The following is a 17,775-nucleotide window of genomic DNA, read 5'->3' on the forward strand; positions in this document are numbered from 1 at the left end:
AAAACATGTATTACCAAGGAGCTTTACATATAGCCTAGTAAAAGCCTGTTATTTCCACAGTGAATCCCCAAGCACTGTTACTGTTCCTCTAATTTTGCTACTAAAATCCACTCCCTAATTGAACTGAAGTTCAGTGCCAGATACTCAGGATCTGTTTGTCTGACTCATAACTAATGAAATCCTGGGAAGGTCACTGCTCCAGATACTTTTCTCTGACACCAAAAAAAAAATTGTTGACTATAAATGAACTATGTTATGCTCAGCCCTGAGAGATGGGAGGGAAGAGAAGCACATACCAGGTAGGTATCTGATGGAGAAAGCCTCCATCTTTTCACCATTGAGCCAGAAAACCCATTTCTCCACCTTGCTGGGATTCAGTGCCCTTCTGGATGCTAAACTCTGAAAACCTGGCACACCTGCTGCCCTGCAAAGCACCGAACACAGAAATCAAAGGGCAAAGACCTCAGCTGACCCTTGGCTATTCAGTTTATCCTCAAGAAAATAAAACCCAAGGCCATGGTCTACAGGTTCCCATAAAGGGAGAAGATGCCAACAGTGAATGAAGTAATTCCTTCTGCAGACAAAGACAGGAAGCCTGAGGAGAATAATACCCAAGATATTAAAAGAGCCATGGGAATGCTGGTGAGAAATCGTGTGGCTTCTGTGCCACATAAGGTTTTGAATTCAGCACCTTAAAATTCAACACACAAATCCACACACAAACAAAGCACAATCTCTAAGTAATGCTACAGGCACAATGGAGAGTGACTGTGGTATTATGCAGACAATATTTTCATCATAGCCTTCTATGGTCCCATAATCTATGAGCGTGATTCAACAAATATAGAATTAGATTGAAAAAACAAAACACAAGAACAAGAAGCTAGTGCTAGTGAATTGCATACAGCCCAGATCCTCTCCTGGGGTCCAGCTCTTATCCTTATTTAACACATGTTGGTGAACTCCAGAGGAGTGAATACTAATTAATACTGCAACATAAAAGATGGAAAGACTCTTAATACCACATCTTGGGATGTGAGATGACAGAGTTCTTCCACCAAGACAGTAATAAAAGAAAGTCAATCTAACAAAAAGTACAGATGCAGAAGTGGAAAGAAGTTAAGATCACAGAATCCATAAACTGTGTCTATACTACCAAACTAAACAGTATCAGGGCATATTTCTAGGCACTGGAAGCCAAGAGTGTCTAGTAGGGACCTTACTGTGTCAACTGGAATCTGACAATGTTTGACAGGGCAGCCAGCAATCTCTCAGGTAATTTTTCAGACCAAGATTTAGCCTGGTGCAGGGAACATCCAGTAGTCAGTATGCCCATTGCAGATGGTAAGGGAGTTTCATACTGTGGATGCAGCCAGACCATGCCAGCTGCTCTCCAGGCCACATAACAGCTTCTGACATTAACAGACACATCTTGACTGGTTTACTAAATTAGATGTAGGCATAAAGAGCAATAACCACCTTAGCTTCCATACTTCCTTGCCTTTGGCAGTAATTATCAACCAAGCTAGCTGATTTGAAAGATATTTGCATTTCAGCTGTCCACTGTTCACTATGGGTGAAGTGCACTGAAGTGAGCAATAGAGATGTTCCCAGAATAAGACAATCCTCCCTTAAAATACACCCCAGAACCAGGGAAGAAGGCAATTCTGGAATTTCAGAAATGTACAGTTATAGTTTGCTAGGTCCCAGAAAACTGAACAGGGTATAACAGAGCCCCTCCCAAAAATACTGTGTCAGCACAAAAGTAAGGGCACTGAGGAGTTCACTGGTACTCTTTCAAAAGAAAAAACAGTATCACCTTCCACTCAGAAAAAAAAAAAAATCAAGTCTGATTTGTGAAAAAAGTTTAACATCCAATTAATTTCAATACTAAATAGCAAATTAGTGACTGAAAGCACTCCAAGACAGCAGCGAATTGACAAGACTCTGCCAAAACCGCTTTAAAATAAGCAAAAAGTAACACTGAACTGAGACATACAAACTTACTTCTTTCCCCACTTAATTTTCATTCCTCCTCTATCCAACTCCAAATTATTCATAAATCTCAATTTATGTCTAATTCCACCACTGAACCTAAGGTAAATGCCCAGCCTTGCATCCAGTCCTTGCTAACTGAGCCTCCGTGAATCCGCGTGGGCTTTGATCAGCACCACACGGGACAGAGCGCTGGACCAAGAGTGACACCAGGCACCCAAAGCTCACTGATGTGCTACCCAAAAGCCTGCAGTATTCCCTCCTTTCCGACGGTGTGGGGCTGCCCTCTGCTGGGATAACCTACCCACACGGGAGAGACGTTCAAACCCCAGCCCAAACCGGTCCTCACCCACCACCAACGCCCCTGCAAGCCTCTGGCAGCTGCAGTTCCTTGCTTGCTATCCCTCTGCCTCAAGCCACGGCTGCCACAGGATTCTCTTTGGTTTTGCTTATCTTTACCTTCTCTGGGTTTTTGGGTTTTTTGTTTTTGTGCTGGAAATGCCAACAATTCATTTAGAATCACATAGTAGTTGGGCCAGAAGGGAACTTAAAGATTATCTAGTTCCAACTCCTCCACCATGGGCAGGGACACCTCCCACTCGACCAGGTTTCTTGAAGTCCCATCCAACCTGGCCTTAAACACTTCCAGGGATGGAGCATCCACAACTTCTCTGGCAACCCATTCCAGTGTCTCACCATCCTCATCATAAAATACTTTTTCTTTGTGTCTAATCTAAATTTTTCTTCTTTTAATTGAAAACCATTGCTCCCTGTGCTGTCACTACAGGCCATAGTCAAGTCTCCCTAAATCTTTCTTATAAGCCTCCTTTACATATTGAAAGGCTGCAACAAGGTCTTCCTGGAGCCTTCTATTCTCCAGGCTGAAAAAAGCCCAACTTTCTGACTGTCTTTATAGCTGAGGTGCCCCCAACCTTCTCATCATCTTGGTGGCTCTCCTCTGGACCCTCTCTAATAGGTCCATGTGTTTCTTGTACTGGGAACCCCAGGACTGAACGCTGTGCTCCAGGTGGGGTCTCACAAGCAGAAGAATCCCCTCCCCTGACTTGCTGGCCACACTTGTTGTGATGCAGCCCAGGCTAAGATGAGCCTTCTGGGCTATGAGTGTACAGTTGGCTCTCCTGGTTTCAAAGCAGCAGCACAGAGGCACTTACAATGTGCCTTACAAAGCACCAGGCAGGTCTCACAAATGTATTTTCTCAGACTGAGTCCCAGATGTCACCCAGAGCATTCTCACACCTTTCCAGTCAGGAAGCATAGCTCTGTTGTGACAGTTCTAGACCCCTTCAATTTGATGTCTTTTGACAAGGAGAAAGGTGTATTGGCACATAACAAAATTAAATCTGGCTTTTCCTGGTTACCACACACATATCTTTGAAAAGAGCTGATGGATCCTATGGCCCAAAATGTCAGGATAAGAAAATAAATGCTGCTCTAAACCCCATTTTAATCATTCCTATTAAGTAAACAAAGTCCTATTTGATTAATATTAAAATATTTTTCTTCTGCTGCCTGTAATTCCTCTAGATCTTGATCCTGCAATTATCCTCTCCCCCTCCAAGCCTCTAACTGAACTCTGTGAATACTGAGGAGCAAACCCCCCACCACCTGTAAGTCAGCCTGAGTGCACGAACTTCAAGGAGCTCTGTCAAGTCACAATATCAAAGGCTCAATCCACTTCAAAAGAGTTAATCATGCAAATACAGGAAAGCATGTGCATATCTGCCAAGTCAAGACCCTATTTGGCTCTAATAATTAACATCCAGAATAGAACCAAGAGACAGGGATGGGTCTGAATGTTTTTGCACCAGGAACAAGTAAGTAAGTAAAATACGATCAAATATAGCTAGAAGGTTAAGAAAACCACGTGAAAGTTCAAAGTCAAAGCTTGATGTTTGCTGCTAATCCCTCAAATCTCATGCATGTGTCTTGCACCCTTCTTCAGGAGAACCTCATGCATGAAGTACACACACCAGAATGCCTGTAGGATACGAACCTGGGACTTTCAGATGTGCGCAGGAGAATTTGATCCCACTCTGTATTAATGGGATTTAATGCCTCCTTTCCCTAGGCTCTTTTTAATGCCCGATTTCTGACCTCAAACCTGTCTTCATATGCTTCATATTTACTGCAGGGATTTCAATGAAATGCAGATCCCAGATAGAGCTAACTCAAGCCCTTCATCTAGCCAGTGCACACAGTGAAGAGCACTCTTGATTCTGCAGTACTACACAAAATACTTACAGGTATTTATACTTACAGGCAAAGACTTTCTTTTTACGAAGTCCACTTCTTAACACTGCCACAAAAAGGAGGTGCAGCAGGATTGTCATTTATACAACCAGAAGCTTTGGTTTCAGGAATCAAAAGCATCCCTTTTCACAAGGAGTATGAACCAAAATTTTTGTTTGTAGACTCCCAATTTAAGGCATACCAGGATTAATGTTGCTTGGTGACCTCATGGGTATGCACTATGGTTGCTTTTAACTACATGACCACATGCTGTTCTCCCCACCTGTTTTGCCTAGCAGAAGAGCAAGTACTCCAATATTTCTTTTTAATCAACATAAATTCTTAACAGCTTCTGAACACTGAGCAGGGATATTATTTTTTCCACTCTCACACCACAGAGGTTCTAATGTGAAGGAATTTATCTGCACAACAAACCTGTATAGTCAGGAAACAGCAACTCCAACAAACAGATTTTGAGGCCCACAGAAAGAAGGCCAATATATGCAAAAAGACAGTGATGAAAACACAGATTAATTTCCATCCACATCCTTACACTCCCTCATTTTATATGAGGAAGACAGTTCTATAGGAAATTCCTCCTAAAACTGTGCTGCGCCTGCCAAATACCAGTAGTTGTTTGTTCTATGTTGAAAAAGAACAAACTTTACTAACAAAAGTAATTTCTGAAAAAGAAAAAATTAAACCGGGCAGAGATAGAACACGAAGGCAGTATAGGCTGGGTAGATTTTTATTAAGGTCAGGAAGAGAGAATTTAATTGCTAAAAAAGGTAAGGTGTGGCTAGAAGAAATGCAGTTCAGAAAAACAAAGCCTTTTCTTCTTCTCACAGAAAAAATGGCAGATCTACAGGCAATAATTATGTATCACCTTTGCAGCAGTGCCTCTGATGCAGTACCAAAGATAGAAGCAATTTCACTCTTTCAATTAGGCAAGAGTATTATGATCTGTGAAAGAAATTCAGCCAAGTTTTCTATCAATTACCAAATGCAACCTCAAGGTTAAGCAATTCTACAATCCACTTGCCCTGTTTGAGAAATGGCATTTTGAAAGCTGAAACATTCCTCCAGTTTCTAAGAACTTTGATCTGAAAGTCATTGCAGAAGTAATTTTTTTCTTCTGTTAATGCTTCACAAATGTTTCAATTACAAATGCTATGATACTGACTTGGCACAGTCCCACTAAGGCTGGGAAACAGGGAAATCTAGATTGTTTAGACCTGACATCTGTAATCTCTTTTTGCTGTCCATCTTGTTTTGGTCAGAGGTTCTTACCATATCTTCATCCAGTGACATGTAAATCACAGCCTAGAGACCACAGCAAGCTTCTAGAACACTTCTGTCCTGCTCTCCATCTTTTTTCCAGGGGATACAGAGAAACTGTTTGACCAATAAATGCTGCCCTAACATGCAGAAATCCAGTGTCGCTGCTGCCACCTAGGGCACGAGAGCGTTGAGGGCGGTCACTTCCACTGGAAGCAGGCACAAGAACATTTACAAAAGATTAATGCGGTGTAGCTAATTATCAGGCAGGGAAAGGGGGAAAGGAGGACGAAGAAAAAGAAAGACAGAGGGTCTCGAGAACCAGACCCGGCTCCTGAGACAGCCAAAACTAGATTAGCATTTTCAGAGACAATGAAAATCCTGATAAGCCTATCCACCATTTCTGCCCTACCTCAGCACTCTGACACTGGCGCCTCTCAAATGTGATTATTTCAATGAGAACAAAACTAAGTTCCCTCTCCCATCCGGGTTGCACACTTGGGCAGGTAGAACAGCCACACAGTTGCTGCTTTTAATTCCTTCAGATGCCTCATCTCACTCCCCCTTGCTATACAAATCTGATGTGTTTGACCTGCTGCCCAATCTAACCTCATTCTTCTCTGCTGTTCCCCAGTCACATTGTTATTCTCTTACACCTCACCTGAAGACTCTCTGAGGAAGGAAGGGTTGTGGTTCATATTCGTGCTGGTACAACACAGAGCAGAACAGGGCACTACACAGACAGAGGGTACAACTCACTTCACCTGGCAGCCACTGGGTTGGAATTTACCACCAGACAACTACCTACAGACAGGAGGTGGCTCAGCTCTCATGACAGTCAGATATAGACACTACATTTTGGCAAGATGTGACTGAAACTCAAGTCACCTGGACACAGTGGTACCTTGGATGACATGCAGTATCTGCTCCAGGATGGTGTGCCAATGCCTTTATGTGCTTTATGCCTTTATGTAACATCTGCCAGCCCTGTGCACACGTGTAGGTTAACAGGGTTTATCAAATGTAGCCGAGAACCTACGGTGTGGAGGAATCCACTTTGCTCATCTACATTCTTCTCAACAATACTGTTTAGAAATTCACAGCAAGACATCTAATCATAGAGGGCAGCTGGCTCTGCCTGAAGACAGATATCCCATGCCATCTGAGATGCTTTGGGTTATCCAATGGGCTTGCATGGGGCGGGTAAATGTCACACAGGACCTACAGGAGACCCACAGCCTTCTGAAGGCTTTGTGGAAAATCCCAGGGGTGTATAAATAGTGTGCAACACAATGAGCATTTTAGCCTGGAGTTGAAGCTCCCCGTTCCAGCTGTTTAAAACATAAAATGCTTTTCCTTTAGAGTGAAAGAAAGGCATTTCCAGAGGATGAGTCACCTCATTACCCCTTCTCCCTACTGACCATAAAATCAGAGACAGATTCAGGTGAAAATATCCAGTTTATAGAGAGGTGAATCCCTCTGCTCCTTCCAGTAATGCATAGAGAAAAGACTCATCAGAATCTATCGATGCATCCAGCCTCCAGCCTCCCAGCTCAGGGTTTTAAATTACTCTCATACACCAAGCTATATAATATATCAGACTTAGTAGGCTGAAAAAAAACATACCTGATGAGATAAATGTTATTCCCATCAGACTACACTAGTTTTCTTCTTCATGAAGAACGAAATGACAGGACATTTGATGAGAGAAGAATACAGAAAGGTTTATTTCACTTGAGAGGAGCAACTAAGTGCTGAAAATCCTTCTAGAGAGAGCAGACATGGGAACAGATAAACTCAGCAAGCATGGGGGGAACAGTAGAAAGTATATTTCTCCTCTTTATAGGTGAGCTGACTTTATTTACTTTTTGATAAGTGATGCAAAATGCTGTATGACAATAGCCCAGTTCAACACCTCAGGTTTCGTCATCTTCTTTCCAGCACAGAGCTGCATGGAAATATTACATAATATAAACAGGAATTGCTGCAGAAAAACTGCAATTCCACATCCCCTACTCCTATTTGCCCTTCCCCTGTCCTCAAACAAACTCTAATGGGGCTGTGCAAGTCGCAGGCTCAAGAAACAGGTATAAATTAGTACTAAATAATGAAACCCCCATTTTTAGTCAGGATGAGTTCCTCAGCTGACATTACTGAATAGCCACATGACACTGGCACACAGGAGGAAGCACTGCAGGAGTGAGAACAAGCAGCCAGGGACAAGGAGGGAGAACAGAACAGACTATCATGCCAGCATGGCTGCTTCTACCATACAGGTATATATAGCATATGGAGTGCAATAAATGTGTAAGATCTCCTCACCATGCACCACTTCACAACATTGAAAGATGAGGCTTTATCTGTAAATCAAACTGTGTAAATTTCCATTTATCAGAATCACAGAATGTTAAGGGATGGAAGGGACCCTGAAAGATTCAACCCCCCTGCCAGAGCACAATCACCTAAGTAGGTCACACAGGAACATGTCCAGGCAGGTTCTGAATGTCTTCTGTTCCAGTGCTCTGTCACCCTCACAGTGAAAAAGCTTTTCCTTATGGAAAAAGGAAATGGTGCTTCCTATGCTCCAGCTCACTGGAGATCACTGAGAAGAGCCTGGCTCCACCCTCCTGGCACCCTTTACATGTTTATAAATGTATAAATTTTAAATTAATTTTTTTTTATAAATTTTAATGAGGTTGCCCCTCAGTCTCTTGTTTTCCAAGCTAAAGACACCCAGCTCCCTCAGCCTTTCCTCACAAGGGAGATATTCCACTCCTTAATCTTCTTTGTGGCTCTGCTCTGGAGCCTCTCAAGCAGGTCCCTGTCCTTCTTGAACTGAAGGGCCCAGAACTGGACACAATATTCTTGATGAGACCTCACCAGGGCAGAGTAGAGGGGGAGAAGAACCTCTCTTGACCTACTAACCACCCTTCTAATGGACCCCATTGGCCTTCTTAGCCACCAGGGCATGTTGCTGGCTCATGGTCATCCTCTCCACTAGAACACCCAGGTCCCTTTCCTCTGTGCTGCTCTCTAACAGGTCAGTTCCCAACCTATACTGGTACATGTGGCTGTTCTTTTTCAGATGCTAGACTCTACACTTGCCCCTGCTGTATCTCCTTAAATTTCTCCCCTCTCAACCCTCCAGCCAAAGTCTCACTGCATGGCAGCACAGACTTCTGGTGTGCCAGCCACTCCTTTCAGTTTTGTGTTATCAGCAAACCTGCTGACAGTGCTCTCTGTTCCCTCATCCAGGTCACTGATGAATAGTACTGGTTCCAGTACAGACCCCTGAGGTACAAGACAGTGGCCTCCAGCTACACTGTCCCATTGACCACAACTCTCTGACTTCCTTCTTTTAACCAGTTCACAATCCACCTCACTACCCCATCATCCAGATCACATTTACCCAGTTAAGATGTGAGGATGGTGTGGGAGACACCACGAAATGCTTTACTGAAATCTATATAAACCACACCCACTGCATTACCATCACCTGTTTACATCCTCATAAAAGGCTATCAGCTGACTTCTAAGAAGTGTTACACTAGGGCTAACCACACCCTCACATCACTGACATTAGTTATCTCCTGAACACCTGAAACAAAAAGATATTCACAGCATGCAACAAGGTGCATCCCTGCAGAGTCCTTTTACTGTAAACAGACAGAGAAATGCACTATTTGGGAGTAGTTCAGAACACAGAAAAAGTGGATCAAATGAAGTGTAGCCTAAATGCACCTTTTTCCACTGACTCAATAGACAGTCCCAGGTGAGACAGCTCAAGAGAATATCCATGTGCTACAGGTCAGTTAAAACATGCAAAATTAATCTCATGTTTTCAAACCTTTACTCTGCAGGTATTGTGAAAAAGGCAATCCAACTCAACAATGTTTTATACAGATACTTCTTTCTGAAACTGTTAGTAAGGATTTTAAAAAACACATCAAGGCTAGCAGAGCACAACTAACAGGTCAAGGCTAACCTACTGAAAGGTTAATTCCTCTTATTGATTGCCCCCACATGATTCTCTCTCCATTCAAGTAAACTATTATATATTTATTTCATGTTTATGTACCAAGTCCTAGTGTTGATACATGTATCAGAGAAACTAATTTTGTAGCAGAAATTATAAAAAGCTTAATTGGGTTCTATTTGTTGACCCCCCATACAAAATGCCTTAAAGGCAACAACAAAGAGTCATTGTGGCTTTGAGCTCCTGGGATAAAAAGTTCAATTCATATATGGATAATACTCCTATGGCAGAAATGGCACAGACTGTGTTGTCCTACTGTCCTGGGACTTTGACCCAGGGAGGCTGTGATGTATCTGCTACATCAGGATCAAAATAATCTAAGCTGATTAGGAAAGTGATCACTAACGTAACACAGGTTAAATATTTACCATAAATTGTACTACATCTTCAGGCTTGTGCTTTGCTGATTTGAAGGCAGCCAGTCGGGTAACAACAACAATGTGATACTCTACATGCCCAGACATCATCTTCCCACGGATTTCCTGGTACTCTGGCACTGACAAATCCAGCCCCGTGTGTGTATTCTGAATTTGCCTGGGGAAGAAAACACATGCAGAGTTCAGGCATTGGCACAGAGACTTTTAACCAACACTTTCCAAGGATCCAGTTCAAAGCTCAAGAAAGTCAGTGCAAAGACTCTCATTTCAACAGTACACCAGGCAGATGTGACCCCAACACTGTTCCTGCTCTGCAAAAATACAACTTTGGCCATGGCCTGCTACCTGTATTCCAAGTACCTGCCACTGGCCACATCAGACAAAATGCTAGGAACACAGCACTTCTGGGAACTGAAGATGGGCATTCATACAGAACAAGACCTCACTCACAGGAGCTGAAGATGCTGTCTCACCCAGCAGATAGGATCCCATGATCCTATCTTCAGCTTGTTCTGAAGCAAACATCTATTCACAACTCACACCAATCCCTAACCACCTCTCCTTTGACTTAGGACCTCCTCAGGAATGGCAGACACAATAGCTGAAACAGGCCATGAAAGGAGGGACCTTGCTTGAGTGCAAGGACAATGTGAAGTTTTTAAGAGTCAACAGGGAATTAGGTTAAAGCTCAAAATGCATAGAGAAGTTGTTGGAGAAGACTGCAGTTTCTGTTTGTGGAGGTCCTAAAAGCAAAATTAGACAAACACTAGGACAGAACAAGTTAAAGGAGTACATGATCTCTTTGAGCTGCCTTTGGGTCTTGACTGTCTGACTGAGTCTTGTTTCCAAGTAGCAGCAAGGGTACACTAGCAGAAGTATCCCAGCTTTCTCTTAGAAAATCCCAGTACAAGCAAAACCACCTGTCCTTTCATAATCAGTTAAAGTAGACAAAGAATCAAAGTGCTGATCTCTCAGAGCTCAACATACAGAACCACCCTTGGCTTCTCTTGGAGGAAAATGCAACAAGGATGCTACTGCTGCAGTTCATCAAGGTATTTTCATCTCCTGCCAGCTTTAGATCCACTGAACCCTGGTTTCATGTTCCCCCTGGATTCTCACCTAAGTAATTACATTTTTGCAAAAGGAATGCCAGGACTGTATTATAGGGCTCATGCATCATGAGTAAGAATGAGCTGTTGTTGAGGCACAAGAGAATGGTATGTTTAATGAAATAAACAGTATTATTCAACAGACTGGAAATCAAACATAAACAGCAATCATTGCCCCAAAATTACCCTCATGCCAAGCCACAGCACCCTCACTACTGCTGTCACTGGACTTTGCCAGAAGTAGAAAGATTTATCATCCTATCACAGTTTAACATTGGGCAGGCAATTAAACCCCTCTCCCTTCCCAGAAAAGAAAGAGAATAAGGAAGAAAGACTTATAGGTTAGAAACTGAATTACCCAGCTTTAATCAAACAGTAACAATGAAAAAGAAAACCACAAAATATATACAGATATATACAAAGGCATGGACAAAGAGACCTTGGCCCTTGTCATCCCTCAGATTTATACTGAGTATGGCACATATGTGATGGAATACTTCCTTTGGTCAATTTTGGTCACCTGCCCTGTCTGCCCCTCCCCACAGGAGGGCCACAGCTGTGATCCCATTACTCCCTTTTGTTTCTGGAGATTAAGGTGTTCAGCAGAACCAAGAGATGGCCTTGGTTCTGCATACCATTCTCCAGCAGTAACTGGAAACATCAAGCACTATCAGCCCTATAAGCAGACACTGACTGAAAAACATGCTGTAAATTTTCAGCAAATGAAGCTACACAGAAGAGACTTAACTGCAAAGTAAAATTACTAGAAAGAAAATTGGTTCTCTCCTGGCACAAACCAGGACATACCCAGAGCATTGACTACTTTCTGAACACATTTCTGGGTGTGTCTTTGCTATGTGTGAAATTTGTTTAAGAAATCTTTAAAAAAAATACTTCAAAAAAAAAAAAAAAAATTCCTTTCATTAAGCAATTTTCTGCTTTTTTAAATTTAACCTCAGCTGTATGAGGAACATCAAGTCCCATCTTGCCTGGACTTCCTGTGGATTGCAGAGGTGTCTTGTGGAATGCCTCTTCCTTTAAGAAGCTTAGATCATTAAGACAAGCACCCTTCACCTAAGGATACATGAGGTGTATGAACTTAAAATACACTTTAAAAAGGTTTAAACAATCTAGTTTCCAACAAAGTTTTAAAAGACTCCTCTCATCATGTCAAAACTTGACCAGTTCTTTTGAAACTTGTGTTTTTTCCAAGAAGGCAGCCTCTGAATCTCCAATGCAGTACTGAATAAAAAGCTTTCTAGAATATCTCAAGAGCTCTCTATGAACTGGACAGTGCTAAAAAAGAGTACAGGCCCATTTTTGTACCAAATCCACTTTATAAGCCATGTTTAAAGCATTAGGATTTTAACAACACCTCTACCATCACTAAGGTTTTATACTAAGTACCTAAATGCCGTTGTGTTTGTTCCAATTCTGTTCTCATTTTCTGCCAGCCAAGGATTTCACTCTAGCCCAACACACAAAATTTTGTTCTCAGTTACACACTGTCAGGCTGTACACACAATCAATAGTGCTTATGCATAAAGACACAAGTGCCTGGCTTAAGCACAGCTGTTTGTCAAACCAGCAAGTAACAGCCATTCTCTGGAGTGTTGTCTCCTTTAGTGACAGCCAAAATGATGACTTAGTGGACACCTGCCAGTAAAGTTACTGAATCTGGGGGTTTCAGAATACACCTGTAGCAGAGGAAATGCTCTCCAGATGTGCAGTCACTCTGAAGTTGTGACTGCAGCTATGACATTAAAAAGGTCAGATGATCCTTGGGAGTGACTTACTTCTGTTAACACAGTCACAAAGTATATATAACAAATTAACCTGCTTTTGACCTCTGATGTAAATACAAGGAAAAAACAACAGTAAACCATTCTTCCTGAATGGCCTTATTTAGATTAAAACACCAAACACGTACAGATCTTCTCAGATGACAGAACAACTACTTCACTGTAAGTGCTGATGCATCAAAGAGTTCTAAAGATGTCATGAAATTAATAAGGATCTTATCTACACCTGTGTTTTTTCTTTTAAAATTGTTGAAAGTCTTAGCTAAAATTACTGTGAGGGAAAGTGATTAGAGGTAGGGGTAATAGCTACATTTTTGTTTGTTTGCTTTAGGCCTTGTAATCACTTTCATTATAATCTCTTACAGCAAACCTGCCACAATTATCTCTTTCATAGCAACAGGATTGTGCAGTTTTTAAACATAAAAGTTATTTGAAACAAAGAGAAATCAGCTGGGAGGCTGAGACAGACACAGTACAATATCCAAAGCACACACTGGTTCTTTTAATGCCTTAATTTCAAAAGAAGCAGCCCTAGTGTTTTAATTCATATGATACTGTTATTGTTGTTACTCAAATGGAAGCAGCACCTACAAATCCCAACACAGAACATAGTTTAATTGTATTTTTCACATCAAACACAATTATTTTTACATTAGTAGGTTATAAAAAGAAAAAAAAAGAAGAAAGCTGGTTGTTTAAATTGGACATACGGTTTAATTGCTTCTACTTCTTATCTAAATCTAGCTTGTGCACCTCTTAAGTTCTGCTTGTAGTCTAAAACATGGAGGGCTCAGGGGAGACTTGGGCACATGGTTTACTTCCTTAACATGAAGCACTTCACCTGAGTACAACAAGATCATTCATACCAGTAACTCTGTGCTTGCACAATCAGATCATGCAGGATCAGCACGGGATTAGAACAAGGGGAGACTGCCTAAAGGTCAACTGAACAAAGCAGGTCCCACAGTTCCCAAAGACCCACAAAGGTTTTTTTTTTTTGCTGTCTTATGATTCGCTATGAGGCTTTGTACTTTAATTACTCTGCTTTCTGTTCTTCAAGGCTAAGATGGGAGAGAAGGGAAAGCAGCCACTGGAAACAAGAAAGCAAAGTAAGGGATGCCAGAGACGAGAGAACCTATTCCAGTGTCTTGTGTAATCACAAGTGTGGGCACTGCTTTGTGCTCTGATAAAGCAAGCACCTATCAGCAGTACCCAGCTCCAGCAACTTCTACCCAGAGGGGACCAAGCTGTGACAACCTAGGTCATAGTATAAAGAAAAAAAAAAATAAATCTACAACTAGTTAATTCATTAACCAAAGGGAAAATGTCAAACACTTATTAGCCATCTTTATTTTTCTCTATAGTATAACTCAAACAGATTATTATTTATATTACTGCAGGAACTAGTAATCTAACTCCTAAACTCAAGCCAGTATGTATAAAGAGTGAAAAAGGTCATGACTATACAGCTATGTTATGCCAGAAAATATATTCACTTGCTTAAGCCTTACACATACACACACATATATATTCATATATATACATATATATATATACATCCAACTTTATCACTGAAAGCATTCCAGTATCATTTGAACAACTTGCAAGTTGTGAAGACTATAGTCTGTTAAGAAACTCAGGTGTTCAGATTTCCATTTACAAGCTTTAAAATATAAAATTAGCACTACAAAACATATATGTGATTTAAGTTAGGTATGTTTGAAGGTTCGAGGTCACTGCTCCAAAGGAAGCCTGATCCTGATATAACCAAATATTCAAGGATTAAAATAATGGCTTTGAAGATAATGTGATTGAAATAGTTTCCACTTAGGTTTTATGACTTAGGTGCAAGAGTCAGGATGTTGCTGAATCCAACACTTTTTCTCAGTCACATCTGATAGGGAACTGCTTCCACATGGTCTCAAAAATATCATGGAGGTAAAAAAAAAAAAAAAAAAGGGTTCATTTGCCATATCTAGGAAAATGCTAGTTTTAGAAATTCAATGCAACTAAAACCAGAGGCACTGCATCTACCCAGGACATGGTTTTTCAAGGTATGAAAACAGAAAAAACTTATTTTGCCCATCCCTGGCCTAACTTCAAGCCTGGTGGACACATGGGTCAGAGTGCAGGGCCTGATGGAAGGGCATGGGAATCAGATGAAGGCACTGGTGACACCACACCTCAAAGACACCAGTGTATGCTTCAGGATACGTTTTAATTCCTTCTGACCCACCTCGAATCTGACAGGGAAAGGATGTTTCCAGAGGGTGGAAGCGCATAGCGTGTCCCCAGCAGTGCCGATGTGTTAAGGGAAACCGCCAGAAGTTATCAGAGGAGAAAAGGACCAATAGGCCAATGTTACACGGGATGGGCCAGACTAAAGTGGTAACCTCGGGATGTGAAATGCCAAAAAAAAAAAAAAAAAAAATCGAGGTGCCGCATATATTCGAAGTGTCCTAGAGACAAATTCACGCAGATGCAACCACTGCCCGCCTTGGCCTCGCCTCAGCTCCGCCACCGGCGTCTCCTCAGCACTTGCCGCCCCTCGGCTTCCCCTCTGCTCCCCCACTTCCCTCATCTCCTCCTCTGCTCCTCCACTTCCCTCAGCTTCCCCTCATCTCCTCCACTTCCCTCATCTCCTCCTCTGCTCCTCCATTTCCCTCAGCTATCCCTTTGCTCCACCACTTCTCTCAGCTTCCCCTTTGCTCCACCATTCCTTCACCTATCTCTTGGCTCGACTTCCCTCATCTTCTCTGCTCCATTCCCTCAGCTATCCCTTTGCTCCACCACTTCCCCCAGATCCTCCTCTGCTCCACCACTTCCCTCAGTTTCTCCTCAGCGCCCGCCCCAGCGGCGGGCGTGAGGCGCCGTGCTCCGTCCCCTCCCTGGGACGGGCGCGGGGGCGAAGGCCGCGGCGAGCGGCCCATAGCGGCAGCCGGAGCTGAAGCGAGCGGCGTGGTGCCTGCTCGGTTCCCCTCCCCGGTACCTGGTAGTAACCAGCACAGCGGGCGCCGGGCTGTGCTGCATGGCTCGGGGAATGGCGTCGCTCCGGGTCGGCACCGGCCCTGGATGAGAGGCTGCGTCCGGCTGTCACGGGATCCCGCCTCCCTTCCCCTCGGGCCGCCCTGCCGGATGTTTGCTGGCGGGCGGGCTGGTGCAAAGCGATGGTTGGGAAGTAGGGGGAGGAAGGAAAATGTCCGGGTAAGAAAAGAACTTTTTTGCACCGTAGTCGGCAGGATTCGAACCTGCGCGGGGAGACCCCAATGGATTTCTAGTCCATCGCCTTAACCACTCGGCCACGACTACACCGGCGAGTGGGTGCCGAGTCACGGAACCTGCAGGAAATTTCCCCCCCGCGTTTTCCTTTCCCTGCACGGGACCCAAATGTTCCCCTCGTGTGCCCTCCTCCTGACTGCACAGCGCACATCACCGCACGACTCTGTCCTCAAATAACCGCAGGGTGCTGCTCGCCAGCCTTAGCGTCAGTACCCACCGGCCCGGTGCCTGCGCCCCAGGCGCCCTTTGCCTCCGCCCGGCAAAGAGCGAGGGGTGCCCACGGCTGCTCAAAAACGCGGTTTGCTTCGATCTTTATTTTGGAAAGAAAGCGGCAAGCAGCTGCTCCCTCTGCTGCTCTCCACCAGCACCCACAGCCTTGTTTTCACGCTGCTTTTCTGTAGGGAAATACCGGGGGAAAAAAACTTCGTCCCGGGCACCTCTCTCTGCTGTCTGCTGCTCCCAGTTGAGCATCACAGCAGAAAACTAAGGAGAAACTGGGGACTATTGGAAAAGCAATAAAAGCCAGACAGTGCTGCTGCATCTCTGTAGCCCCCACACAGGCTCTGCACCCGAGTGGATATGGAGCAGGGTCCATGGGTGTCCCCAGGGAGGATCAGCCCTTAAAAGAGGATCTGGTTGAGTGCATTAGGGATTTTCATCCCAGAAAGCAGCGGCTGGATGAGTTAGGGATGTGATGGAAGTTCAAAAAATAGGGAGATCCAAAGGTGGCAGATACAGAACTACCTTTTGCTGCCTCTGGTGAAACTGGAGAATGAAACTCATGAGACAAAACAAAGACTTCAGAAGTGGAGTTCCTTCCTAAATCCTGGTTGTTTTCTCTCGCTGGCTATTACCACTGAAAACCTTTTGTTAAGCTGAGTGTAAATACCAGCCCATGGCTGCAGGCTTCCTGGCACAGGAATCAGGGTTGCCAGAAGTACAGCAAACAACTGGAAAACACTTTTGAAACATGAATCATGCTCATGTGGCCTCTGAAGGGTTAAAAACTCTGTGCTGGAGTTCCCAAAAGTATAAGTGTATCCTAAATAGTTACATGTCTAAATGAATTACTCCTTTGATGGCATTTTTATCCCCAGTTGGCTTCCTGGGTAATCCAATTTATTCAGATAATAACAAAGAATAAGCAGCTGGCAAATTGCTGCCTGAGACAGAAAAATTAGAGCAGGACTTGAGACATGAGCCCCTACTGGGGCCTGTGAAGATGCTTCAAAACCTGGGTGTTTTCTCCCCAGACTGAAGTGTCTGCTTGGCCCCAAAACATCTCTGGAGAGGCTGAGCACTAAGTTGGTATTGCACATGAAGAAGTCCAAGTACTGCCTACTTCCCTGATTTCTTAGCAAGTCTTATAATTTTTATAACTCTGCAGCCCCCATCATCTTTTGTTTGTTTGTGGTTTTGTTGGATTTAGTTGCTTGTTTGTTTGGTTTTTTTCTGACGCCCATGGTATGTAGATATAAGAGACCCAGTGCCTTACACACCCAGGTAAAGCTGACTCGGCTCTGGCAGAACGAGGATCAGACGTGTTTTTCTCCGGACTAATTTTTCTGTCCACTAGAGAGCACTCAAATACAACCTGTAGAACAGGGACGGGTTGCTGGTGCTAAAAGCTGTCCCCAGCTCCTTCCAGT

The 17,775-nt window shown here is 43.4% G+C and overlaps 1 protein-coding gene and 1 non-coding gene across 3 annotated transcripts in view; both read right to left on the minus strand.

Moving 5' to 3' along the window:
- HS1BP3 (HCLS1 binding protein 3) overlaps positions 1–15,986 on the minus strand; it is a 54,160-nt gene extending 38,174 nt beyond the window's left edge. The window contains exons 1-2 of one of the 2 annotated variants that reach the window (XM_071742020.1): positions 15,837–15,986; positions 9,928–10,093 (exon numbers count right to left, since the gene is read on the minus strand). In XM_071742020.1, coding sequence (XP_071598121.1) covers positions 9,928–10,093; positions 15,837–15,877 — 207 coding nt within the window. In that variant the 5' untranslated portion in view covers positions 15,878–15,986. Of the gene's footprint in view, positions 1–9,927; positions 10,094–15,083; positions 15,232–15,836 lie in introns of those variants that run through there. The other variant, XM_071742021.1, reaches the window with a different exon arrangement.
- Positions 15,987–16,074: 88 nt separating this feature from the next.
- Positions 16,075–16,156, minus strand: TRNAS-AGA (transfer RNA serine (anticodon AGA)). Its single transcript has one exon. It is a non-coding gene; the product is annotated as a tRNA-Ser (tRNA).
- Positions 16,157–17,775: the final 1,619 nt, after the last annotated feature.

This window comes from Heliangelus exortis, chromosome 3, assembly GCF_036169615.1.
Source record: "Heliangelus exortis chromosome 3, bHelExo1.hap1, whole genome shotgun sequence".
Classification (NCBI taxonomy): Eukaryota; Metazoa; Chordata; class Aves; order Apodiformes; family Trochilidae; genus Heliangelus; species Heliangelus exortis.